Raw genomic sequence first — 25,683 nt, 5'->3', positions numbered from 1 at the left:
GAATTATAAAGTCCATCAATGAAAAAATAGGAGTAAATGTGAAGACTGTAATACAGGGCCTATACAGACTACCACGCATTTTGAAAATTACACAAGCAAAAATAGACAAAATAGTTGATTGGGACATACTAAAAATTAATAACACGTGCATCAAAAGACTTCACCAAAAGAGTAAAACGGGAGCCCAGAATGGAAATTTTTTTTTTTGCAATGACACATCAGACAAGGGACTAATTTCTAAAATATATCAGAAACTACAATACCTCTACAAGAAAAAGACAAATAACCCAGTTAAAAAATGAGCACAGGACATGAACAGATACTTCACCATGGAGGAGATCCGGGCAGCCAACAAATATATGAAGAAATGTTCACGATCACTAGCCATTATAGAGATGCAAATCAAAACAACAATGATATACCATTTTACACCAGCAATAATAGCAAAGATAAAAAAAGTAGAGGACAATAAATGTTGACGACGATGTGGAGAGATTGGAATGCATTGCTGGTGAGATTGCAAAATGGTCCAAACAATCTGGAAAGCAATATTGCGCTTCCTTAGAAGGTTGGAAATAGAAATACCTTATGATCCAGCAATTCCTCTACTTGGTATTTACCAACAAGAAATACGAGCCATAACATGAGAAGATATATGCACACCAATGTTCATAGCAGCACTATTTACAATAGCATAAAGATGGAGACAGCCTAAGTGCCCATCAATGGAAGAATGGATAAACAAACTGTGGTACATACATACACACAATGGAATATTATGCTACCTTGAAGAATAACAAGGACGCTGCAAGCCACCACATAACATGGATGAACCTTGAGGACATTATGCTGAGTGAAATTAGTCACAAAAGGAGAAATACTGCATAGGGCCATTATTGTAAAAGACTAAGAAAAAGAACCCACACTAAAAGGGGAAAAAAAAATTCTTTGCTGGTTACCAGGATATATGGGATGGGTTGAGGGGAGGGAGGGGACGGTGGAGCACAGGATAGGGAATAGACACAGGATAGCTTGGGTGCTGGGGGAGGGGAACAATTCACAAGAAGGGGGAGGGGAATGGAAGAACAAGGCAGATGAGAGAACAGTTAGGTTGGTTTGCATGGACCAAGTGGAACAGAGATAAATAATAATGTATGTATAACCTTGGGACAACACAGCTCTAGGATATAGGAATTTAGGCATGGTTGGAATGAGTAAAAGAGGAGAAATAATAATGTTAAGATGCTTGGCTGTCTTTTCAATCTTGGTTTCCCTTGCCTGTAATTGTAAATTAGACACTTAAGGGGGAGAGAAAGGAATAGCCAGCAACATCACCATAGAAAGCTTGTAAATCTGTTTTCAGCCTATAACTTATTGGAATACATAAAATGGAGGTAGAACTTACTCAGTGAAGGAGGATTCCTGCAGAGCCTTTGCATTACATAAAACCATAGGTGGAATCCTGAACCCCATCCAGAATCTTCTGAGGTGGGAAATTTCCACTTGAAAGGTGAAGCAGACCAGCCTGGAGCAGCTAGAAGAACAGAAGATATTTCTTGAAAGAAAGACCGGCAGGAAAAAAAAAAAAACAAAAACCAGTAACGGTAGTCCAATTGACTACTACAAGAACAAGCAAGTCGTTAGCCTGGGAGCCATCAAGGCAAGTGGTCAGGTCCCCTCAGGGTAAACCCCTTTCCAAGACTTTAAGACTGAAGGGGGAATACACTAGCAGGCATGTGGCCTGGAAGGTGACCACGTTGGTCACTGATACGGGGAAGTGGGGGAAGAACAGCAATGAAGTTGGGATCTAAGTCCAACCACATTCAATAGACTCTTGTGAACCCGGGCTGAAACCTCTTTGGCCAGCAGTATGGCAAGTCATGGGGACTCCTAGCCCCAGAGACAGTGACATGGCCATAGAGGACTAGAGTGGAGAGTAAAGTGTCCAGGTGATATGAAGTGAGGAGATACACAAGAACACCCATACTTCCAGATAGTACCCACTTGACCTTGGCTTCAATGACTGGATGATCAGAATTTGACTAGAAGAAAGAAGAGAAAAAAAAAGTAATCTGCTACAATTTTATGAACTTGACCTATGTATACTTATGGAGGTAGTAGCTCAAAAGAGGAAACAAATCTTTACAGCGAGGATCATTCCCACCCCCTCAGTACTCAGGGTTGATGGGGATGGGCAACTTAGACATGAGCTACCCAAGAGGGGGGTGCTACAAAGGCAAGAAGCGACTGGCTTACAAGCTTTCAAGAGGCAGCCTAATTTCAGAGAGTGCAGGGGAAGGTAGAATCTCTGCTGAGTGGTTTCCAATCTGCCTGGATGGAGCTGATGAAAGGAAATGGAGATAAAAGTCTTGTGATACAATAGTGAATAATTGCTATCAGGACTGACTGTCAGAGTTTCAAATGTAAAGGTAGGTGTTTTGTAACAAAAGGAAGGGAGTGGTTGATTTTGCAGTCCAGGAGCGGAGGTCCTGGGACCATCAAGGGAGAGGAGTGGAGTGCGGGGCCCTACCCAAAGAAACAGTGATGCCAGAGATGGAGGCAGATATGATGATGTGGAGAGATGGAGCAGCTGGGGACTCTGGTCTCAGGGAGGGAGAGGGGCTGTGTGCTGGCACCCGGTGGGCAGGCTTGTGTGGTGTACCCTTTGGTTGTTTGATGTTGCATGTAGGGGACTGTAATCATTGCAATGAAATGAAATACAATAGGATGAATATAAAGCTAATGTTCTTCCATGTAAACTATCATATAATTCACAATAAAAACTTAAAAAGAAGAAAAAGTGCCATGGAACAAATCTGTGTTAGAGGAAGTACAGCCAGAATGCTCCTTAGAAGCCAGGATGGCCAAACTTCATCTCTCATACTTTGGGCATATTATCTGAAGGAAGATTGGTAAAATGCTTGGTAAATTGAAGGAGAGGAAGACCCCCAATGTGATAGATTGGCACAATGGAAGCAGCAGTAGGCTCAAGTGTGTAGCAACAATTGTGAGGTTGGTGCAAGACCAGTCAATGTTTCATTCTTTTGTGCATAAGATTGCTGTGAGTTCGTACAGACTTGATGGCACTTAACAACAGCAGCAACAACATTGATGTTATCAGATTTTTTATTTTTTGTTCCATTATATTATTTTGTATATATTTTGTTAATCTTGGTTGTGGGATTTTAAGTAACCCGAGGAAAATATTTCTAAATTAAATTCTATTTGGTAATTAAGTTAGATACAGAGAATAAAAATTTTCAAGCAGAGCTTATAGTATTTAGAAATAATTACCCAAATAGGGCTTTTTAATATTCATGTACTCACTTTCATTTTTGAATTAGTAATCTCACATATTCGTATTACTTCCCTTCATTGACTGAATTTTATATAGTCATGCTTTCATTTTTATCTCCTATATCTGTTTCATCAAAATATCTATTCACAGTTTTTAAATTTCAGGTGCTACTGCTGGAACATATTCTTTAAAACATGACTTAAAAGTTTTGCATTTAATAGTGAAACTCATATATACTGAGGACCTAGTATTCTCCAGGTGCTGTGGTAGGCATTTGGAGATTTAATACTGCTTAAAATAAAGTGTTGAAGAGTGAAGATGTCAGCTTTAAGACTAAGGTGCGGCTGACCCAAGCCATGGTATTTTCAATAACCTCATATGCATGCAAAAGCTGGACAGTGAATAAGACCGTAGAAGACTTGATGCTTTTGAGTTATGGTGTTGGAGGAGAATATTGAAAATGCCATGGGCTGCCAAAAGAACCAACAGATCTCTGTTGGAAGAAGTGCTGCCAGAGTGCTCCTTGGAGGCCAGGATGGCCAGACTTTGTGTCTCATACATCGGACATATTGTCAGGAGGGACCAGTCGTTGGAGAAGGATATCATGTTAGGTAAGGTGGAGGGTCAGAGAAAAAGAGGAAGACCCCCAGCAAGATGGATTGGCAAAGTGGAAGCATCAATGGGTTCAAGCGTGGCAACAATAGTGAGGTTGGCCCAGGATCAGGCAGTGTTTCGTTCTGCTGTGCATAAGGTCCCTATGAGTTGGTACCGATTTGATGGCACCTAACAACAACATCAACCCTGTATACCGAGGAGATATGCTTGATCCTTGACTCCTTCCCTCTCAGTTGTTTTGTTTTGTTTTAAATGTTACATTGTGAATTATGTGATAGTTTACATGGGAGAACATTAGCTTTACATTCATCCTGTTGTATATCATTTCATTGCCCTGATTACAATCCCCTCCATGCATCAACAACCAACCAAAGGGTATACACTATAAGCCTGCACCCTGGTCATCAGCACACAGCCCCTCTCCCTCTCTGTGTCTAAAGTCCCCAGTTGCTCCATCTTTCCACGTCATCGTCTCTGCCTCCATCTCAGGCATCACTGCTTGTCTAGGTAGGGTCCCGCTCTCCGCTCCTCTCCCAGGGACCTCTGCTCCTAGACTGCAAAGTTAATCACTCCCCTCCTTGCTACAAAACGTCTACCTTTCTTTACTCAGTTGGTATTTTGAGCTACTGTATCCATAAGGTATAGCAGAGAGCCTGGGTTTTTAAATGAGATAAAGTTGGGTTTGAATTCTAGCTTGCAGTCTTGGTAAGTCTCATTTGTAAAATGTGAATGATGAAAACAGTACCTATTTCCTAGGATGGTTGTAAGGATTGAACAAGACAATTTATGTAAACACTTAGTCTACTACCTGGCACAAGATACACACTAAGTCTTACATCAATGGCAAAAGGGAACAGGTAATTGCAATTCAAGATGTTCTCCTTATAGAAGGGAAGGAAAGAACTCTGTGGAACCAAATGGTCTATTAATAGCATTATAGTATAAAAATTCTGTGCCTTAAGAGCAATTCAAATCTTCCAGCTGCTCCACGGGAGAAAGATGAGGCTTTCTGCTCTCATGAAGATTTATAGCTTCAGAAACCCTATACAGGCTTGCTATGAGTCAGAACCAATTTGATTGCACACAACCACTACAACCACCACCACTGCCGCCGCCACCACCACCACTACCAAGAACATTTGGAGTCTATCAGCAGTATTTCAGTTTTAAAATTCTGTCATTTTTTGTTTCCTACTGAACACTAATTGTTCATTTGTTCTCCAGGTGATTTGCATGGAAAACTGGAGGATCTACTTTTGATCTTCTATAAGGTAAACGGTTATTTTGCTAACTATTTGCATTGTTGTTAGTGGAGAGCAGTCCTAGGGCAGATATCAGTATTAGTTGTATTAGAGATATGTTCAAATACAGATGTAATATAACAGTTTTTATACAAGAAGTTCAGAAATCATTAGGGACATATCTTTTTTGCACACATATCATAAAAATTTTTAAAAGATTATTTTGTATCTTTGGTCAGTATTAATGTTATCTGTGTATCAATTTTGATTGCAACCTAATTGTATCTATGTTCTTTACTATATCACAGCACAGGATAAGGAGGCGAGCAATCTGTTTTATTTTAATCTTGTTTTGTTCAGAAATGAGTGTGTCAAGTACCAGTCCTGTCTTCCAGTACACACTAATTATGTGTGGAAATAATTTGCTATAGTCAGCTCAAAATTATTCTCATCTCTACCCGCATTTCCCATCTCTTGGCTCAATTGTTTTCCCAGTGCTCTATTGTTCCTCTACTGGGTTTCGGTTGGGTAGCCAACAACAGAGGGTCCAAAGTGACTTGACCAAGCATGGAGTTTTCCTGCATCTTGCTGACTAGATTCATTGCTTTCTCTGAGTATACAGTTGTAACCTTAATGTTTGTTTCTAGGAAGACTGCATGTAGGAAACTGATCCTGAGGTGACCCCTGCTTCCACAGTGGTGCTCCTTTAGGCTGGTCTGCCGCATCTCTCTGATTAATGTGTTTTGTTCCCACCCATCCCTGATACCCCCAACGACTAGCAATTCAAATAACTGAATACAGCCTAAGTGTCCCAAATGAGTTGAAAGAAAATATATTCTGACTATTATGGTGGATAAGTTTCACTGTCTCTTCTGACATCCATTTTGATCTTTTCCTTCTTTCTAGTCTTCTTAATGACCTTTTTGCTTTCTTCCTGTATGATGCTCTTGATGTCGTTGCGTAAGCTTTTCTGGTCTTTGGTCTTTAATGTTTAATTTATCAAATCTTTTCTTCAGATGATCTCTAAATTCAGGTGGCATATAGTCAAGGTTATATCTTGGCTCTCTCATGGACTTGTTTCCATTTTCTTCAGCTTCAGTCTGAATTTGCTTATGAGCAATTGATGATCTGTTCCACCATCTGCCCCAGGCCTTGTTTTGGCTGATGATATGTAGCTTTTCCACTGTCTCTTTCCACAGATGTAGTCAATTTGATTTCTGTTTATTCCATCTGGTGAGGTCCATGTATATATTCATCTTTTATGCTGCTTAAAAAAGGTATTTGAAATGAACAAATCATTGGTCTTGCAGAATTCTTTCATACAGTCTCCAGCATCATTTCTATCACAAAGGCCATATTTTCCAACAACCGATCCTTCCTCTTTGTTTCCAACCTTTGCATTCCAATCGCCAGTGACTATCAATACATCTTGATTGCATGTTTACTCAATTTCATACTGAAGAAGTTGGTAGAATTCTTCAGTTTCATCCTCATTGGCTTTAGTGGTTGGTGTGCAAATTTGAGTAGTTGTGGTATTAGCTGGTCTTCCCTGTACATGCATAGATATGAACCTATCACAGACAGCATTGCACCTCATGGCATATTTTGCTATGTTCTTTCTGACGAAGAATGCAATGACATTTCTCTCCGATTTGTCATTCCTGGCATAGTAAATCATATGATTGTCATATTCAAAATGGCCAATACCAGTCCATTTCAGCTCACTAATGCCTAGGATATCAATGTTTGTGCATACCATTTCATTTTTGACAATTTCTGATTTTCCTAGATTCATACTTTGTAAATTCCATATTCAGATTATTAATAGATATTTACAGCTATTTCTCTTCATTTTGGGTTGTGCCCCATTATCAAATGAAGGTCCCAAGGGCTTTACTCCATTTGCATCATCACGGTTAACTCTACTTTGAGGAGGCAGCTCTTCCCCAGTCGCATTTTGAGTGTCTTCCAACCTGAGGGGCTCATTTTCCGGCACTATATCTGACAGTGCTTCACTGCTATTCATAAGGATTTCAGAAGTAGTTAGTTTCTCCTTCTTCCTAGTCTGTCTTCTTCTGGAAGCTCATCTGAAACTTATCTACCATGGGTGACCTTGCTGATATTTAAAATACCCATGGCAAAGCTGCCAGAATCACAGCAACACACAAGCCACCACAGTACGACAAACTGACAAATGAGTGGTGGATGTAAAATTGGAAAGTGCAATGAATCGGACTGCATACTGCAAAGTCAGCAGTTTGAAACTACCAGCTGTTTCATGGGAGAAAGATGATGCTTTCTGCTCCTATAAAGATTTATAGCCTCGGAAACCCTGTACAGGGTTACTATGAGTCAGAACCGACTCCATGGCACATATTAACATAACAACAACAACAGTAATGTAAAGATTGAACAGGAAGAGGTGGCTAGTAAGAAATATTATAAAAAGAACTAAAGGTGAATATGGTAGCATAGTGGTTACGAATCGGGCTGCGAACCTTAAGGTCAGCAGTTCGAAACTACCAGTTGATCCATGGGAGAAAGATGAGGCTTTCTGCTCCCGTAAAGATTTACAGCCTTGGAAACCTTGTACAGGGTCGCTATGGGTCGGAACTGACTCAATGGCACATAACAACAACAACAAAGGTGAATATATAGCATTAAGATGAAAGGAAGACAATATTTTGAGAGTTAACCAATGGAAATGGAAATTAAGAGCCACAGCAGTGAACAAGTAGGATTTGGGATTGATTAGAGTAGAGAGAGGTAAGAGAGATGTTTGGAAAACAGATGTACACAACAGCCATGGCTTCGAATTTTGGCAATCTTGAATGATAAGACGGAAAAATAAACCATACAAACCAGTATCTTGAAATTACCTGGGATAAGAATGGAAACTGAGGAAACAAGAAGGCTCCACTTGAAGAAACTGGTGTAGTAATGAATCATGTTCGAAAAGAAAGCATGACCTGATGAGTTTGAAATACTAGTGGGGAGTCACTTCAGTTATGGTTATGAGTGTACTAAGTTAAAGACAGAAGTGAAGAGAGAGGACAGAGGGATGTTTGAGGAAGCAGCAGCAGTATTCTGATTTCTAACTGGCAAAAGTCAGCATTTTGCCTTTTTCTGTCTCTCTTTTTATCAGCAGTTTAAAGGCAGAGTGATAATAGATTGTATGGGTGTGATGGTGGTGGTGGTTGTGTGCTGTAGAGTTGGTTCCAACAGGATTTCCAAGGCTGGCAAATCTTTTTGGGAGCAGAAAGTCTCATTTTTCTCCCACAGAGTGGCTGGTAGATTTGAACTGCTTGAGATTAGCAGCCCAACTCATAACCCACTACACTACCATGAGTGCAGTGTGGCCTAAACTGTGACTGTGAACTATTCTGGAAACAATAATTTTATGAATAAAAATAACAGTGGTAGTTGACCTCTCCAAAGCTCAAACTCCATTCTTCACTTATCTGTAAACTAAGAATTTAGTAGAAAAGGGTCTCTGAGCTCTTGAAATAGCTGTTACCAATCCAATAAACTTTACTCACAGGAAAGGCCTAGGCCCTTGATCAAAGACCAATGAATATAAATCAGCAAAACATTATTGTGTGCAGAATTCATACAAGTCTGTCTATCTGGCTTCCCATCCACAGCTAATTAGAAAGTGGGAGGGGGAGAGACAAGCATCAGATATAATAACAATGATGAAACTGAAAATTCTTACTGGCAGTGAGAGAAAGTCCAGAACTGACCATTAATTTGAAACTGAAGTAGTCATATTCAGTGATCTGGGGCTGTTTAGTATAGGGAAAACTCCAGACTTCTCAAAAGTGTCTGGGGGATGTTTAGATTGATAAGTCATGTGTGGTTAGGAAAGTTTCAAGTTAAGATGCATACTCTGCTAAGAAGTGAAGGAATAAAATGGCACATTTCTAATATTTCCAGCCAAAATGGCTAATGTAATTTTAATACGTACTTTAGCCTTTAAAGGAGTATGCTTCACTGATCAAGAAAATTCATTTAAGCAACGCCTACAGTATGAGTATCATTATTAGGTCTTACATATAGGAGGATGAGAGAAAACAAAAAACAAGATTAATCGAGGGAAGAGTAATGAGCCAGAAGGTAGATAAGGAGGAAAAGGAGCAAACATCTCAAAAACCAGGAGAGAGAGAAAGATGCTCAGGTGGAGAGTGGTGGGTTTCTCCTTGTGGCATAAGATGCAAAGGTTGCCTACTCAGGGATGACAGCAGGTGTAGAGCTGTGATTTAAACAATCACTTGATTGCTTTAGGAAATGATAGATGATCTGTGATAAGACTCTGAATCTAACTGCAAATCCTTTGCCCCAACAATGCAGCAGCAACTTGTTGACTCCCTATTACATGCAATGCCATATGTGAGGTGCTGTCCTCTGATTCATCCATAGGAGCACACAGGATGGAGTCATCTCAGCCTACTCCAAGGACTCCCAATCTTGTTTTAACTTATTTATATTTTAGTAAGAGAAACATAATGTGAATTGTGGGGAGCAGTTTGGCAAACTCCATCCTGTTGGAGATTTTTGGAACCATAAATAACCACATTTTGTGTTATGCCATGATTGATTCCTCTCCATAAATATAAAAGAGAAATCAGGCTTTGAAATAAGACAAATTTTTTATTCACCTTTCCATTGCTGTTTTGCTAGTTAATTTCTTCTTTGTTCATTCTTTTATAAAGTTATAGTATGCATAGGCTGTAGGGCTGGGGCTAGCCCAAGCCAACTGAAGATGTAGCCTGAGAAGAAGAGTTATAATTGTAGGGCCACTGAGATGCTTCAATATATTACTTCAATCAGAGTTGTTTATCTGTTTCAAGATATCTAGCATTATAACTGATCATATGAAAAAGTGACTGCTCACTAATTTAATCATTCATTCAATAAACTTTTGTTTCTATAGTATTCAAGGCACCACATAAAAACTGGGAAGATATAAAGATGAATAAGAAGTTCATTCATTTAAAGTATATTTACTAAGCACTTATTCCAAATAAAGTACTCTACTAACAATTGATGTCTTTGGCCTCAAAGACATCAGAGTTTAGTGGGGAAGGTGCTGTTGCTGTTAAGTGCCGTCGAGTTTGTTCTGACTCAGTGATCCTGTATAGGGTTTCTGAGAAGCGACTGGTGGGTTTAAAGTGCTGACCTGGTGATTACTAGTCCAGTACTTATCCTATAGCACCACAAGGTAGACTAATGGAAAACCAGTTCAAGGTAGGATGTGCTCTGATTGGAATAAGTATAGGACTCCAAGGACGGGGTATCTTGGTGGGGCACCTGAACTCAATAGAAGACTTCCTGGAGGAGGTGACATTTAAAACAGTCTGTCCAAAGCATCTTAGTAATTTAGTAAGCACCTAAATCATAAAGGAAATTTTTGTATGATCAAAAGATATTTTATTCTCATATACTTATTGTTGTTAAACTGCAATAAATGTTTTAATCCATCTGGGATTCATTCCAATGCTTGTTTTTAGACTTTTGTTTCTTTAATATTTAGTTTCCTTAAAAATGGTATTATTAGCACCTTAAAACTAACTTAGTCATTTTTAGTTCACAGTCCCATCTGGGTTTGAAAGAATTCTTTCCCCTGAGTACCACACTGTTAACCACAACAGACCTTTGCTAAAAGGGTATCTCAAATTTACATGGCTTCAAATATAATTTTATCATTAAATGAAGCAATTTACATAGCATTAGTTAGGTCTTAGTTTTAGCTTTTATTTCCTGAAAAGGTTAATTTTAATCACCCACTTCTGCCTAATTAGAGTGACCAATTTGAAATACTTCATTCAGAGCCTTTTTACCCTTGCTCAAATTATGACATTTTTTTCTTCATTGAATAAAAGGCTTGGAATTTTAAATCAGTTATTGGCAAATTAGTTTGCTAAATTGGTGCTATGAGTGGAGATACTCCTCCTCGCCCCCAAAAAACTGGAAAAGAAATGCATACGCTAAGAGCTAATTAACTCTTAACCCTGTGGGTGTCCTATTGATGCTGTCCATTGGAAGCCAGGCCACCTTGTTTTCCTTTTCTTTCTCTTTCCTCCCATAATGTTCCAGTTGTGAAGGTCCTTCAACTTTTCTCTTTATGCTCTAACATTGATATACTTCACACTGCAACAATGGTCAATTCTTTCTATTCTACGATTGAAATTGCGGTCCTCTAAAATAGAGTTTTAGTCCTGTTGTGGGTTAATATGCTAGACTGCAAGGTCGCTTGAACTGCAATGTTGGTGGTTCAAGCTCACCAACCACTCCATGGAAACCCTATACAGGGTTGCTATGGGTCAGAACTAACTCAAGGGGACTTAACAGCAACAACAAAATAGGTTTTGCAAAAATAATAGTAATAATTAAAATAATGTGGAGTTCAGGTCCAGAGGTTATTATTTGCCGTGTTTGGGGCAATGTCTAAATCAGTTGCGATAATGTCCAAATGTCTGTTTTAAAATGCTTCAGTAGGAAATAGGTGAAAAACTTTCAAACATAGTCTTTGAATGAAGACACATTTTAAATTAATCTTTCAATTATTGTTTCTCAATTATTTCTAGTATTTTAAACCCCGGGTTCTCAAACTTGGCTATACATTGTATCACCTAAGGAATTGAAAAAGAAATTCTCATATCTGGGTGCCAACCCCTAGAAATTCTGATAGAAACCCTGGGATTTTTAAAGGTTTCCCAAGTGATTCTAATGTGAGGCTATTTGGGGAATCATTGGTTTAAATAACATTGATACTATTTGTTCTTGAAATTGAGATAGAACTCTGTAATAAATCCACATGGACTAATACCTTTTAAAATGATACATCTTTAATCATTTTTTGCATTTTTAAGTGCATCGTTCAGTTTTATGTTTCTAATTTTCCATTTCTCTACTTTATAAAAAAATATATTGATATAGATGTTGATATAGATTCTTTTACATATATAATTATTTTATTTAATTCTCTATATCTTTAGAAGCTCTGGTAGCGTAGTGAATTACAAGCTGGGCTGCTAACTGTAAGGTCAGCAGTTCGAAACTACCAACCACTCCATGGGAGAAAGATAAGCCTTTCTAAAGCTCCTGTAAATATTTACAGACTCGGAAACCCTATACAGGGTTGCGATGAGTTGGAGTTGACTCGATGGCACACAGCCACCACCTCTATATCTTTGTGTCTTTTTCTAATCTTTAATCATATTTTCATTCTCTCTTTTCCCCTCAATATGAGTTTATCAGTTTCATCACTTTTATTTTTATAAAAACTTTTGGATTTAATATCTTTTCTTTTTGTTTCACTCATTTTATTTTTTTAAATCATATTGTTCTTTTCCTAATTTCTTAAGATGAATGCAGTCTGCATGTGCATCTTCTTTAATAATTAAAATATTTTAAAAAGGCTATCCATCTTTCCTAATTTTAGTTTTAGTTGAGCCTTCTACTGAATTTTCAATTTTGTTTTTAATTTCCATTTTTATCCAATTGATTCCCATAAAAACTCCATGAACATATGAAAACTTAATTGTATTCTCTATTTTCAATATGCAAAGTTCTTCATAGATATTGATTAAATGAATTTATTAGTTGTATATTCAGTGTTTCTATATATTTGTTGTTTATTACATCTAGCTAAACATTCCACCACCACCAAACATTCATATGTATGTTAGTTTTATTTTGCTGTGTAACAAATTATCCTAACTCTTAGTGTTCCCTAACAAATTACAAACATTTAGTAGTTTCTGTGAGTCAGAAAAAAGGAAATCTAGTGGTGAAGTGGTAAAGTACACAATTGCTTATTGAAAAGTCTCCAATGGAGAAAGATGTGGCAATCTACTTTGGTAGGGATGACAGCCTTGGAAACGTTATTGGACAGTTCTCTGTCCTTTAGGGTCACTATGAGTTAGAATCAATTTGATGACAACAGGATTTTGGGCTGGGTTAGAAATTAGGGTGCGGTTTAGATGGGTGGGTCTGGCTCAGGGTCTCTCATAAGGTTTGGCCCTGGGAGGTCTCTTTCCAAGATGACTAACTCACGGGGTTCTAAAGACAGCAGCACCTCAGTTCCTTGCTGGGTATTGGCAGAGGCCTCGCCACAGGGATGCCCGAGCTGAAAGCTGACTGAGTAAAAGTGGGAATAAGCAGGAAGCTGCAGCGCCTTTGAATCTCCCAAATTGTACCCAGCCACTTACACTTTTTTTTTTCTTCATTGGCAGGAAGTCACTAAGTCCAGGCCATGCTCAATAGGAGGCAAATTACTTTCCACCTTTTTAAAAGAGTGTCAAAGAATTTGTGAACATTATTTTAAGCCAACACAATCTGAATAACTCATTGTGTTTTAAAACCTTGGGGTTTTTTTTGTTTATTGCATGTAAGTTCATAAATTACCTTTTATTATGGCATGATATTGCTTTATGATCTGCCTAGCACATTTAGTCGTAATTCTACTGGGTCTAACTAAGTATCTGACATTTCCATTTTTGCTTTCACTTTGTAGCATTTACCTTAGTTTCAACCTCCTCTATCTATTTCATGTATATTTATTACAAACCCAGTTTGGGTTTTAATGCAGTTTGATAATATTGGTATTTTATATTTTAACAGTCTGATAATATTGGTGGTTTAATAGTAGAATTTAACCCATTCACATTCATGTACACATCTGCAAACAGTTGTCTGTCACCCTGAGAAGTTAATAATGTCTGGGACAGTACAAAATTCTTGATTCATAGCCCTTTTTTTCTTAGATTTTTAGATTTTCTTTCAACATCTTCTACTTTCCACTTTTGCAGGTGAGAAATCTGGTACTAGGTTGATTCTTTTCCTTTTGTAAATTGTTGTTTTTTGACTGCTTGTAAAAATCTTACCAGGTAAATTCTTCCCCCATCACTGGGCATTGTTATCATGAGCTCTTAAAACTTCAGGCTGACATCTCTTTTAATCATGGAAAATTCTCTCTTATTTATGTAATCGTTGCCTCTTCTCCATCATCATCTTCTCCTTGATTCTGCAATGTTTATTATTGGCATATTAGGTCTCTTATCTCTGAGCTCTAGTTGTTTATTTTTGCCTCATGGTTTCTATCCTTCTACTTGAACTGTGAGGGTTTTATTTATTTATTTTTATCTGCTTGCTCTTCCAGATCAATAACATCCTTCCTTTGTTGTTGTTAAATGCTGTTGAGTCAATTCCTACCCATAGTAACCCTGTATAGGGTTTCCAAGGAGTGGCTGGTGAGCATGAACCGCTGACCTTGAAGTTCAAACCAATTTTGCAGTCCAGCGCATTAACCCACAGCACCACACCAAGACTCCATTCTTCCTTTAGTTAGTTCTAATCTATTGGTGCCTTTGGGTGGCAATAGTTAAGTGCCCAACTGCTAACCTCAAAGTTAGTGGTTTAAGTCTGCCAGAGCTACCTCAAAAGAAAAGCCTGGCAAGCTACTTCCAAAAACTTAGTCATTAAAAAAAAAAAAAAATTCTATTCTGGCACACATGGGGTCACCATGAGTTAGAATTGATTTAATGGCATTTGGAACTGTGAGATAAAGTACTGGACCACAAGGTTAGTTTGAGCTACAAGGTCAGTGGTTCAAACTCAACAGCCACTCCTTGGAAACCTTATACAGGGTCGCTATGAGTTGGAACTGACTAGACAGCACTTAACAACAATGATAACAACAATCTATTGATATTTAAAATTTGAATAATATATTTTTAATGCCAAGAATTATTAGCTTTTTGTTTTTTAAATTTATGTTCCTTTTATTATTTTAAAAATAAAGTAGTTGGAGTTACAACGGTTTCAATTCCTACACTATAAATGTGAGAGGAAGTATCTATGATCCTAAAACTAGTTGCCATCAAGCCAACTCTAACTCAGCAAGTCCATGTGTATAAGTGCTCCATATGGTTTTCAGTGGCTGCTTTTTCAGAAGTAGATTGCCAGGCCTTTCTTCTGATGTACTTCTGGATTGACTCAAACACCAACCTTTAGGTTTAGCAATTGAGTGTATTAACCAGTTGCATCACCCAGGAACTCCTCTAAACTGCTGCTGCTGCTGCTGTTGTTAAGTGCTGTTGAGTTGATTCTGACTCATAGCAATCCTATATAGGATTTATGAGGAGTAACTGGTGGGTTTGAACTGTTGACCTTGCAGTTCAACCTGATCTTATGGTTATCCTACAGCCCCACTGCTATACTCCTATAATTGTTGTTGTTAAATGATGTCGAGTCGGTTCTGACTCATAGCGACCCTGTAGCGGGTTTCCAGGGAGTGGCTGGTGAGCTTGAACCGCCAACTTTGTGGATCAAATTGATTTTGCAATCTAGTGCATTATCCCAGAGCACCCTACCAGGACTCCGCTATGATAATAGGTACCCCAAAATGCAAGTATTGGTGGGGGTTTTTTTGTTTTGTTTTGCTTCTTTTAGGAGGAGTTTTCCTATAGTTCTTCCAGTAAGATCCAGGCCCCACCCCAACCAGAATGATACATGCCTGAGACAGAGTTCCCTTATCAAGGAGGCCACTGGTATCTCAGGCCTACATCTTCCATATTCTCAGCCTAGGGTGCTCTGCTGCTGCTCCGCTAGCTCCTTTCAGACCTGAACATCCCAAGAAAGTCTGTAAACTCCAGCACCACTCAGACACTTCCAGTTTACTCGTCCCAGCCACTTGAAGCTGGGGGAAAGAAGAGTATCAGAGATGCATAATCATTCCCCTTTGTCCAATCATTTAGATGATAAATAGCCTATATTTTTATAGCTGGTTTATACTATGTAAGCCCAATGTAAATAAGGTATGTGAATTAGTATATAATAATACAGAAAATAATAGAATCTTAAACTTAAAAATAACATGGAGGTCATAATAAAATGAATCTATTAATTTATATGCTGCTTTATAATTTTTATACAATCTCATAAAAATAGTCTCATTTGAGTTCCAAAATAACCATGCATGATAAAAATGTGAAAATGCCCCATTTTACAGATGAGGAAAATAATAAGTGGAACTAGACTAAAGAATAGGTCTTCTTACTTCTGGCCCAAGACACTTGGTTCTTGTCCAATTGACTTCAAAATACATTGTATAATAATTTCTGGAATCCCTAAATTACATGTTTGTTGGTGTTAAGTGCCTTCTAGTTGGTTCCTACTCACAATGATCCTGTAGAGAGTTTCTGAAGAGTGGCTGGTGTATTTGAACTGCCAACCTTGCAGTTCAAACCAACCGTTTGGTCCAGGGCATTATCCTATTTTTCAACTATTTCTATTATGGAAAATTAAAAAGCTATATAAGTATAGAATATTGAATATAAAATAGTAAGATTTATCTTACATAGCTAGAAAAATTCAAAAGTAGGTTGAAAAAGGTTAATATAACTAGAATATGTGTATTATTTCCAGAAACTAGTAATTTTTTTAAAGGAGGATATACATTTGGATATATGAGTATTTAAATTATTCTCTATGTAATATGTTTTTAAGGATTGTATTTATTTTACCAATCAGTAGAAATGCAGCAGGCCATTTCTCCATCAGGCATAATATAAAGAAAATGTAAATGAAGGGACTTCAAAAAGTGAGTGGAAAAATTCCGTTATCCTATAATTACATTTCCCCAAGACCTTTCTGAAGCTCCCTTATATGTGCTTATTTGTCTGAGCATTTTGTAGTATAGAAGTAAATGAATTAATAGCTATTATAAAAACTAATGGCCATACTGTGTTTAAAATAATTATTCATATTCAGCAGTGATACTCAAACTCTTTAATTTCTGATATGGCACAGTCAGTGATCAATGAGAATGCATGCCAGCTATAAATACCTTGTGTGATTTTATTAGTGCCTACTGGTGGTCCATCAGCCCTGTTCAATTACAGAGCACCTTTATTTTCTTGGATACTTTTATGCCCATTCTCTCATTTGATCTCTCATTTGATCTCATGCGAGTTAAGGGAATCATAGCCCAGAAAAATTTAATGTAGGGTCCCTTTAGAAAGACTTGGCTCTTAAATTCTGTGTTCTTCCTTGGATAGAAGGTTCCCTCTTTTCTTTAGTGGAGAAGGAAGAGATGAAAGATGCTATTTTTGATAGGACAAATATCAGCTCCTGTCAGAGAAAACACACAGTAGGTGGAAACAAGCCCCAGCCCCACTGGAATCTTCCCAAGCAAGTTCTTCACGTCCAAGGTCCCTTTCAGAATGAAGCTGGCTCAAGGGAGTGAGCAGCATTTTTTTCCCAATGGAAATACTAACTCAGCATCTTTTCTCCATATTCTCAGAGACAATAAGTACAAAGCTTTATTCTAAAAGTATATTCTTTTAACTGCTTGTTTTTTTTTCTCTCTTCTCCTTCCACAGAATGGTCTCCCTTCAGATGATATTCCATATGTCTTTAATGGTGATTTTGTAGATCGAGGAAAAAATTCCATAGAGATTCTAATGATCCTGTTAGTGTCTTTGCTTGTCTATCCTAAGGACCTGCGCTTGAATAGAGGGAACCATGAAGATATACTGATGAATATGAGGTAACTTACACCTTTAGATTTCCTCTTGTTTCCTAGCTGAGAGTTGGTGGTAAGGGTAGAGTCATAGGGATAGAAAGATCTGAAGGAAGACCTTCATTTTCACCCCTACCTATGACCCTGGAATCCCAGTGTGGCGCTGTGGGTTAATGTGCTGGACTGCAAAGTCAATTTGAACTGCAAGGTTGGTGGTTCAAATTCACAAGCCCCTCCACAGAAACCCTATACAGGGTCACTATGGGTTAGAACTGACTCGACAGCAACAACAACCCCAATCTTCTACTGAAGCCCATTTCCTGACTCTTATTCCAACTCTATTATTTACCTCTTTCTCCCTTCTATTATATTCTTTCTCTCCCTCCCATACCCACTTTTCAATAGCCAAATTGTATTAGGCAATTGTGTTAGGCCAGGTTTGGAGGTATGGTGGGTTCTATGACAGGCTTAAAATGGATCATTCTGATCACTCTTTTGGCTTGCCTCAGATTTTGTCTCAGAAACAGATACTGATGTGTATATATTTTTTTATGACATGGCAATTGTTTCTGGCATAGTTGTTCATAAACATATTTGAGAACAGCTGTAACATAGCATTTCAACTGTCTGTCTCACTAGAGATTTGAAGAATAAAGATTAGTTAAATGGTTTAAGAAGTTTTGCTGAAAGGCATAGTGGGTGACAAATGTTCCCTTTTCCTTTGTTTCCTTCCTTTCATTTTTTTTTCTGCTTATTTTGTGAAACAAACAGAAAACTAGTTTGTTCTACCTTATAGGACTGGAGCAGTAAGGAGTAATTTTATTATGCAAAGAGATGTAGACTTTCTTCTTAGGTCAGTTATTATCACTGAAGAGTATTATCAAATTTATATTTTAAAATACAGAAAGAAGAGTGAATTGGAAAGGGATATAAGTGCCCCTGGGTTTTGTAAACAGTTAACATGCTTGAATGTTAACTGAAAGGTTGATAGTTTGAGTCCACCCAGAAGTACCTTGAAAGAAAGAGCTGGAAGTCTTCTTCTAAAATAACAGCCATTGAAAACCAATCTTATGGAGCACAGTTCTACTCTGAAACATATGGGGTGGCCATGAGTCAACAACAACTGAGAAAAAATAGGATGGATATAGGAGGTCAGTTAGGAAGTAGTTGAAGAGATAGATGTTGGATTCTTAATTAAACTAGCGTCTGCTGTGCTATGAGTTGGCACCAACTCAATGACACCTAACAACAACAACAACAAGTAGTGATGGCGATGCAACACAGTAGATATATTCAAGAGGAATATTTGCAATGGTGATTTAGAACTTGGTAACACAATATAAATTGCCACCGTGGCTGCAACAATGAGTTCAAATATAACAATTTTGTGAAGATGGTACAGGACCAGGCAATGTTTCATTCTTTTGCTATGAGTCTGAGTTGACTCCACCTGACAATAACAACATGAAATGGGAGATTTGGAAGAGGAAGGAATCAAGGATGACCTCCAGGTTTCTGGCTTGAGTTTGAGAGTACAGCATCATCATTTACTGATATGGGAGCTGGAAAGAGGAGCAGCTTGTGGTGAGGGAGAATGGTGAGTTTAGTTTGAGGTAAACTGATTTGAGGTGCTGCTGAGTAGGCAGTTAAGTATATGTGTCCAGAGCTCAGAAATGAAATGTGACCTGGAGCATTGTCCTGTGATATTGCCACACAGATAACAACCTAGTCTTGGGCAGGGATGACATTGCCAGGGGAGAGACTGAAGGGAAAAGAGGGCCTAGGATACAACCTAAAGGAATGCCAAGATTTAAGACTGGGTAGAAGAGGAGACTTGCAAAGGAGATTCAATTTAGCCAGAAAGGAAGGAAGAAAACCAAGAGTTTGTTGTCATAGAATCCAAGAGAAGAAAAGATTATAGAATGGATAGTGTAGTCAGCTGTATTTAGTGTTTCAGAGACAGCAAGAAAATGGTGATTTAACAATATGGATACCTTTGGTGATGGCAGGACTGAATTTATCTCCAAAAATATAATGTTACACTGCAGACGCTTCACATGACATGGAGCAAGTTCTGTGCCCCAACTTTACTGCATTGCGTATTAAGGGTACATGCTATTATTCTAAGAAAACAACAACAACAAAAATAATTGAAAAACATTCCCATATTTATAACTCCCTTAGCTACTGCTACTCGGGCATCGAAAATCCTTGACACTTTCTATTTAAAACTCTAAATGCCATTACATGAGAACTATATCAGAGAGAGCGTAAAGAGCCAACTTGTTATCTTCAATGCTTTCCTTTTTTAGTCTTTAAAAAAAAAAAAAAATCATTCATTCACTGTAAAATACAGGAGATCTGAGAAATTTTATCTAAGTGAAAAGCATTCACCCACACAGCTTCTCCTAGCTGCTACAGTACACTTCTGTGAATATTTGCAGCATTTATACAACCAGTACCAATCACCTATTTCTTGAGTTGTCTTGTAATTGTTTCATGAATATTTATCTTCTTTCCCTAACTATATTGTAAGATCCTTGAGAGCCGGATGATGTCATTAATTAATTTCATTCTTTCCCATCATACCTAGAAAGACTTGGATATGTATAATTTTTTTCCAACTAAAGTCTAGTTTCTTGAGTTCTTGATAGTTGCAATAGTGAGATGCTAAAGATTCCCCTTATTGCATGATTCATATTTTGTTGTTGTTGTTAAGTGCCATCGAGTCAGTTCCGACCCATAGCGACCCTGTACAGGGTTTCCGAGGCTGTAAATCTTTACGGGAGCAGAACGCCTCATCTTTCTCCCGCGGAGCAGCTGGTAGTTTCGAACTGCCGGCCTTAAGGTTCACAGCCCGATTCGTAACCACTAGCATGATTCATATAAGTTGGGGTTATTAATACATTTAATTAAATAGTTTAAATTCCCTCCTTTTTTTTTAGGTATGGCTTCACAAAAGAAATTATGCAAAAATATAAGGTAAGATTTATATTCCTCTTTTTTTGCATTGTCTCTGATACTTACAGTCAGAATCCATGCCACTAGAATAAAAACACAGCAGAAAGCTCTGGTCATGATAGAGTCCTATACTTACTTTCCAGGCCTAAACAAAACTTAAAATTTTTTACTTTTATGTAAGTTTCAGCATAGACACAAAAGTATTCCAGCTACTAATAAATTCAGTTCCAGTCACTTAGCTTATGTGGTTTCTGAAAATTGGGGTATATCCTCAAGCCCTAAATTTCAGCACATAGTATATTTTATCTCAATGGAAGAGTGGATTCCTATCAATATGGGGTTGTTCCTGTGTCAAAATCATCCTGGGAAGATCAGGGGTCACAACACAAGGTAGCATAGAGTCAGAGGAAGGAAACAATGAATGCATTTCATGTTTACTGAGAACTGTAATAGAGTAATTGGAAGACTAAAGTCCTCATAGCATGGGGTTGGGGACATTGGTGGTTCAGTGGTAAAATTCTTTCCTTCCAAACAAGAGAGCCAGGTGCATTCTCAGCCAATGCACCTCATGTGCAGCCACTGCCTATCTGTTAGTAGAAGCTTACATGGTGCTATGATGCTGGACAGGTTTCAACAGAACTTCCAGGCTAGGAAGAAAGATCTGGTGTTCTAGTTTGGAAAATTAGCTAGTGAAAACCCTATGTATCACAAAAGTCTGATCTGCAACCATTCTTGGCAATGGTGAAGGACTGGGCAGTGTTTCATTCCATTGTACACAGGTTCACTATGAATCTGGGACTGAATGATTGACAGCTAACAACAATTCTAGAATGAGAGTTAAGAGCCTAAGTTATTTCTATTGTAGAACAGAATGGAATTAAAACCTTGGCTCCATATGTATACTTCATGTGACCTTATACAAGTTTCTTCATCTCCCCAAAACTCAATTTCCTTTTCAGTATGATGGGGATGATAATAATATGTTTTTAAATATTGTGAAAATTAACCCAACACAAAATGAATGGTAGCTAGTAGTATTATTATTTGAAAGAAAAATTCAAGTGAGATTGAGTGTGAGAGAATGCATATAAATGAAAATAATTATACACATGAGTATGAATACCACCACTAAAGAGAAATACAAAGAAGTCACATGAAAGGTCCACACAAAAGACATATGAAACCAGGTTAAGTTCATGATCTTCCATCATCATGAGTAGCCTCCTAACCTCTGTACAGGAGGCCTCAAAAGGAAGGACCCCTTTCCATTAAAGCTCTTTTAGTTTAGGGATCCAGGATTATATTATAATTCTGTGATTTATAAATATTTATATAATGAGCATTGGCTAGAAGTTTCTGTCCTATTAGAAATGTGCTATCTAAATGACTCTTATTTAACCAAAAAACAAAACAAGCTAATGTAAAAATACAGAAGAAAAAGAAAATAGAGCTCTTTTTTTCAGAACCAAGATTTTGTGGGTGCAAATCAGAGAGGAGTCTGTGGTTCCTAAAATAATCATATGCTTGTTCTCTAAGTAGAATGTGGTAGGTAGTTTCTGATGTAAACCACAACTTTCATTTATTTATTTATTTTACCATTTTTTTAAGAACCTAAAACATGTCATGCCCTATGCTGACACTGGGATATGGAAACAAACATGGCATAGCCCCTGTTTTCAAGAAGCTTTTAGTCTAGTGGGAGACACTGATGTATAAACAAGGATTAAATTGCCTTTTACTCTGGCCATGATCACAGATTAAAATGGTGGGTAGAGTTGCTTAAACAGATTCTCATAGGGACCCAGTAGCTAGATCACAAACTCTAATGAAGTCTCTGTGCAGCTGAAATGATCATACTCAGGACCTTGAACATGACACTCTCATACTAGAGAGGGACTGAAAGAGAGATAGGTGCTTAGGGATTGAGGTAGATGTTAAATTAGAAGTAGGATAGTACCACATATCTGCAGATTTTATTAATCCAAACTCTTTGCTTAAATTAATGATGTTTGAAATAAAATAATAGGGCATAGTTGATTATTACAAAGGGTTCCTCTTTGGTTGCAGTTCAGCTTTCTTCTCTCATGGAAATTGAAGGTAGGGAGGACAGTCATTCCTTGATGGTCTTAGATCCAAACCCAAGGAGAGGTTTGTTCATGATCAGAAAATAACCAGTCATCGAATTCATAGAAGAAGAATTAAATATATAAAAGCTTAACAGAAGATATTTGTATATGGCTATTTACCTTTGTTGCAAATATATTCATGAATGTGGTGGAGCATACAGAGGCAAAGTTATGAAAACCTCTTAGTTATTACCAAACACTTTGAAGGAATAAGTTGCTGGGCTTGGAGGCTCAGGACCATATTCTCAGGGACACCAGGGTCAGTTGGCATAAAGACAATGTTTGAAATCCTACTTTGGTGAGTAGCGACTGGGATCTTAAAAAGCTCATGGGTGGCCATCTAAAGTACAATTGTTGGTCCCTTCTTGTCTAGAGGAAAGAAAAGTGATGAAAATCAAAGATGCTTAGACATAGTCCGTAGACCATGTAAACATTAGTCTCCACAACCCTGAGACCAGAAGAACTAGATGGTGCCCAGTTACCAATACCAGCTGTTCTGAAAAGGATCACATTATCAGATCATGGATAGAGTGGGGGAAATGTAGAACGAAACTCAAAATTATAAAATAAAATAATAATAATAAAAAAAGCCAAACTTACTGATCAGATAGAAACTGGTGGAACCCTGAGACTTTGGCTCTTGGTCATCCTTCAGGTCTGGAACTGAACTCACCTTGTAGCCCAATTTTCAGCCAAGCAATAGTTAAGTCTATAGAAGGGCCAATAATACTAGTGAGGTATGCGCATCATAGAATGGTAAACCATTCAAGATCAAAAGGGTAGCATTTACCCATAGAGTTCAGTAGGATGGGAAAGAAGGAGGAATGGAAATAAAAAACACAGGGAGGAAGCGGAATAAGTGATGTTACATTTGAGGGGGTGCAATCATTAAGATGATACCAAGTATATGATTTATTGAATATAAAACTGATGATCTGCTTTGTTACTTTTGCTGAATTCATAATAAAAAGTTAAAAAAAGAAGCAGCAGCAGCAATGTGACTATGCTTATGACCTGGTTGCCAGATAGTATAGGGTGGTGGAGAAAATATAAGATACTGAAGGAACTCTGGTAGCGTAGTGGTTATGAATCGGGCTGCAAACCTCAAGGTCAGCAGTTCGAAACTACCAGTTGTTCTGTGGGAGAAAGATGAGGCATTTTGCTCCCATAAACATTTATAGCCTTGGAAACCCTGTACAGGGTCACTATGAGTCGGGACCGACTCCACGGCATATAACCACCACCACTGAAGTCAAACTGATATATGTTGTCATCCTGATTCACTTACTCATATCAATAGGACTTTGAGATAATCAGTTAACTTGTCTGAGTTTCAGTTTCTTCATCTGTATGATAAGGATTATAAATTCTGCTTCATGGGGTTCTTATATGGGTCAAATGCAATAATGCATGTGAAACTACATAAGGATATGTTATTATTTTAATTTCTATTTAACTCTTGGCACTTAACAACAGCAACAACAGTTTGCCATAAAAATAGACAATGGTTGGCTACCCAAAATTGGGGGGGTGGGCGGTTAGGGCTACAAAGGCAAGAAGTAACTGGCTTACAAGCTTTCAAGAGGGAACCTAGAGACCGGGAACCTGTAGGAAGGCAGAATCTCCAGTGAGTAGCATCCAATCTGCCTAGGCGGAGTTGATGAAATGAAATGCAGATGGGTCTGTTGTGATACAATAGTGAATAATTGTTATCAGGGCTGACTGTGTTGAAAATGTAAAGGTAGACATTTTATAGCAAGGAAGGAAGTGATTAACTTTTCAGTCTAGGAGCAGAGGTCCCTAGGACCATCAATGGAGAAGAGCCGAGAGCTGGACCCTACCCAGAGAAGCAGTGATGCCTGAGATGGAGGCAGAGACAGCGATGGAGCAGCTGGGGGCTTTAGATCCAGAGAGGGAGAGTGACTGTGTGCTGAAGACTGGTGGGGGGGAATAGTGTAGGAGGCAGGCTTGCAGGGTATACCCTTTAGTTGGTTGATGATGCATGGAGGGGATTGTAACCATGGCAATGATACAATGTACGATAGAATGAATGTAAAACTAATGTTCTCCCATGTAAAGTATCATATAATTCACAATAAAACACTAAAAAAAAAAAAAAGACAATGCCAAGGACTAAGCCAAGAGAGGAGGGTACTATATATTTCAAATTCACTGAGTGAGAAGATTGATAGACACATTGTTTCCCTAGAGCAGTAGGGGGACTCTCATTGGAGGGAGGTAATAGCTCTGGAGTTCCCACGAGCCCTGTACACAGATATCTCACCTCTTTCCTCCTTTTCTCACATTCTGATCCCTTGCCCCTAATCCATTTTATGGCCTGCAATTTTGCTTTCCTACTAAAATTAGATCAAACTTTATAAAAAAAAAAAAAAAAAAAAAAAAACCTTCAAGGGTTTTCTGTAGTTTACTGAAGAAGGTCTTAATTAGTTATTGGATAAGGGTATTAGGCCAGGATTGAAGGTGTTTTTTCAGAATAAAGTTTAAATCACTTAGTCTGACACATAATGTTCTATAAGATTGGTCAACAAACTGCCTTCCCAATTTTACTTTATTCTGTTCTCATTTGAGCTCTAGCAAAATACTCTTCTCTGAATTTGACCTGTATGTCCCGACCTTAATTCCTCTGTTAAATCTATAACCTCTACTCAAAGCACCCTTTCTCACGTCTCTACTAGTAATAAATCCTATTCCTTCTTCAGAGTTCAATTTACATGCCACCTCCTCCATGTTTTTTTTTTAATGTTTTATTGTGAATTATGTGATAGTTTACATGGGAGAACATTAGTCTTACATTCATTCTATCATATATCGTTTCATTGCCATGGTTACAATCCCCTCCATGCATCATCAGCCAACCAAAGGGTATACACTACGACAGGTACTCTCCCTCTCTGG

At 38.0% G+C, this 25,683-nt stretch overlaps 1 protein-coding gene across 1 annotated transcript in view; it reads left to right on the top strand.

The window, feature by feature from the left end:
• The window catches only part of PPEF1 (protein phosphatase, EF-hand calcium binding domain 1), a 150,309-nt gene that overhangs the window by 61,757 nt on the left and 62,869 nt on the right, over nt 1–25,683 (top strand). Inside the window, exons 6-8 of the mRNA XM_006835681.1 lie at nt 5,138–5,184; nt 17,541–17,707; nt 20,626–20,662. Coding sequence (XP_006835744.1) covers nt 5,138–5,184; nt 17,541–17,707; nt 20,626–20,662 — 251 coding nt within the window. The remainder of the gene's footprint in view (nt 1–5,137; nt 5,185–17,540; nt 17,708–20,625; nt 20,663–25,683) is intronic.

This window comes from Chrysochloris asiatica, unplaced genomic scaffold (assembly GCF_000296735.1).
Source record: "Chrysochloris asiatica unplaced genomic scaffold, ChrAsi1.0 scaffold00018, whole genome shotgun sequence".
NCBI lineage: Eukaryota > Metazoa > Chordata > Mammalia > Afrosoricida > Chrysochloridae > Chrysochloris > Chrysochloris asiatica.
The sequence above is the reverse complement of the archived record's forward strand: the minus strand, read 5'-3'. Positions and strand labels throughout refer to the sequence as shown.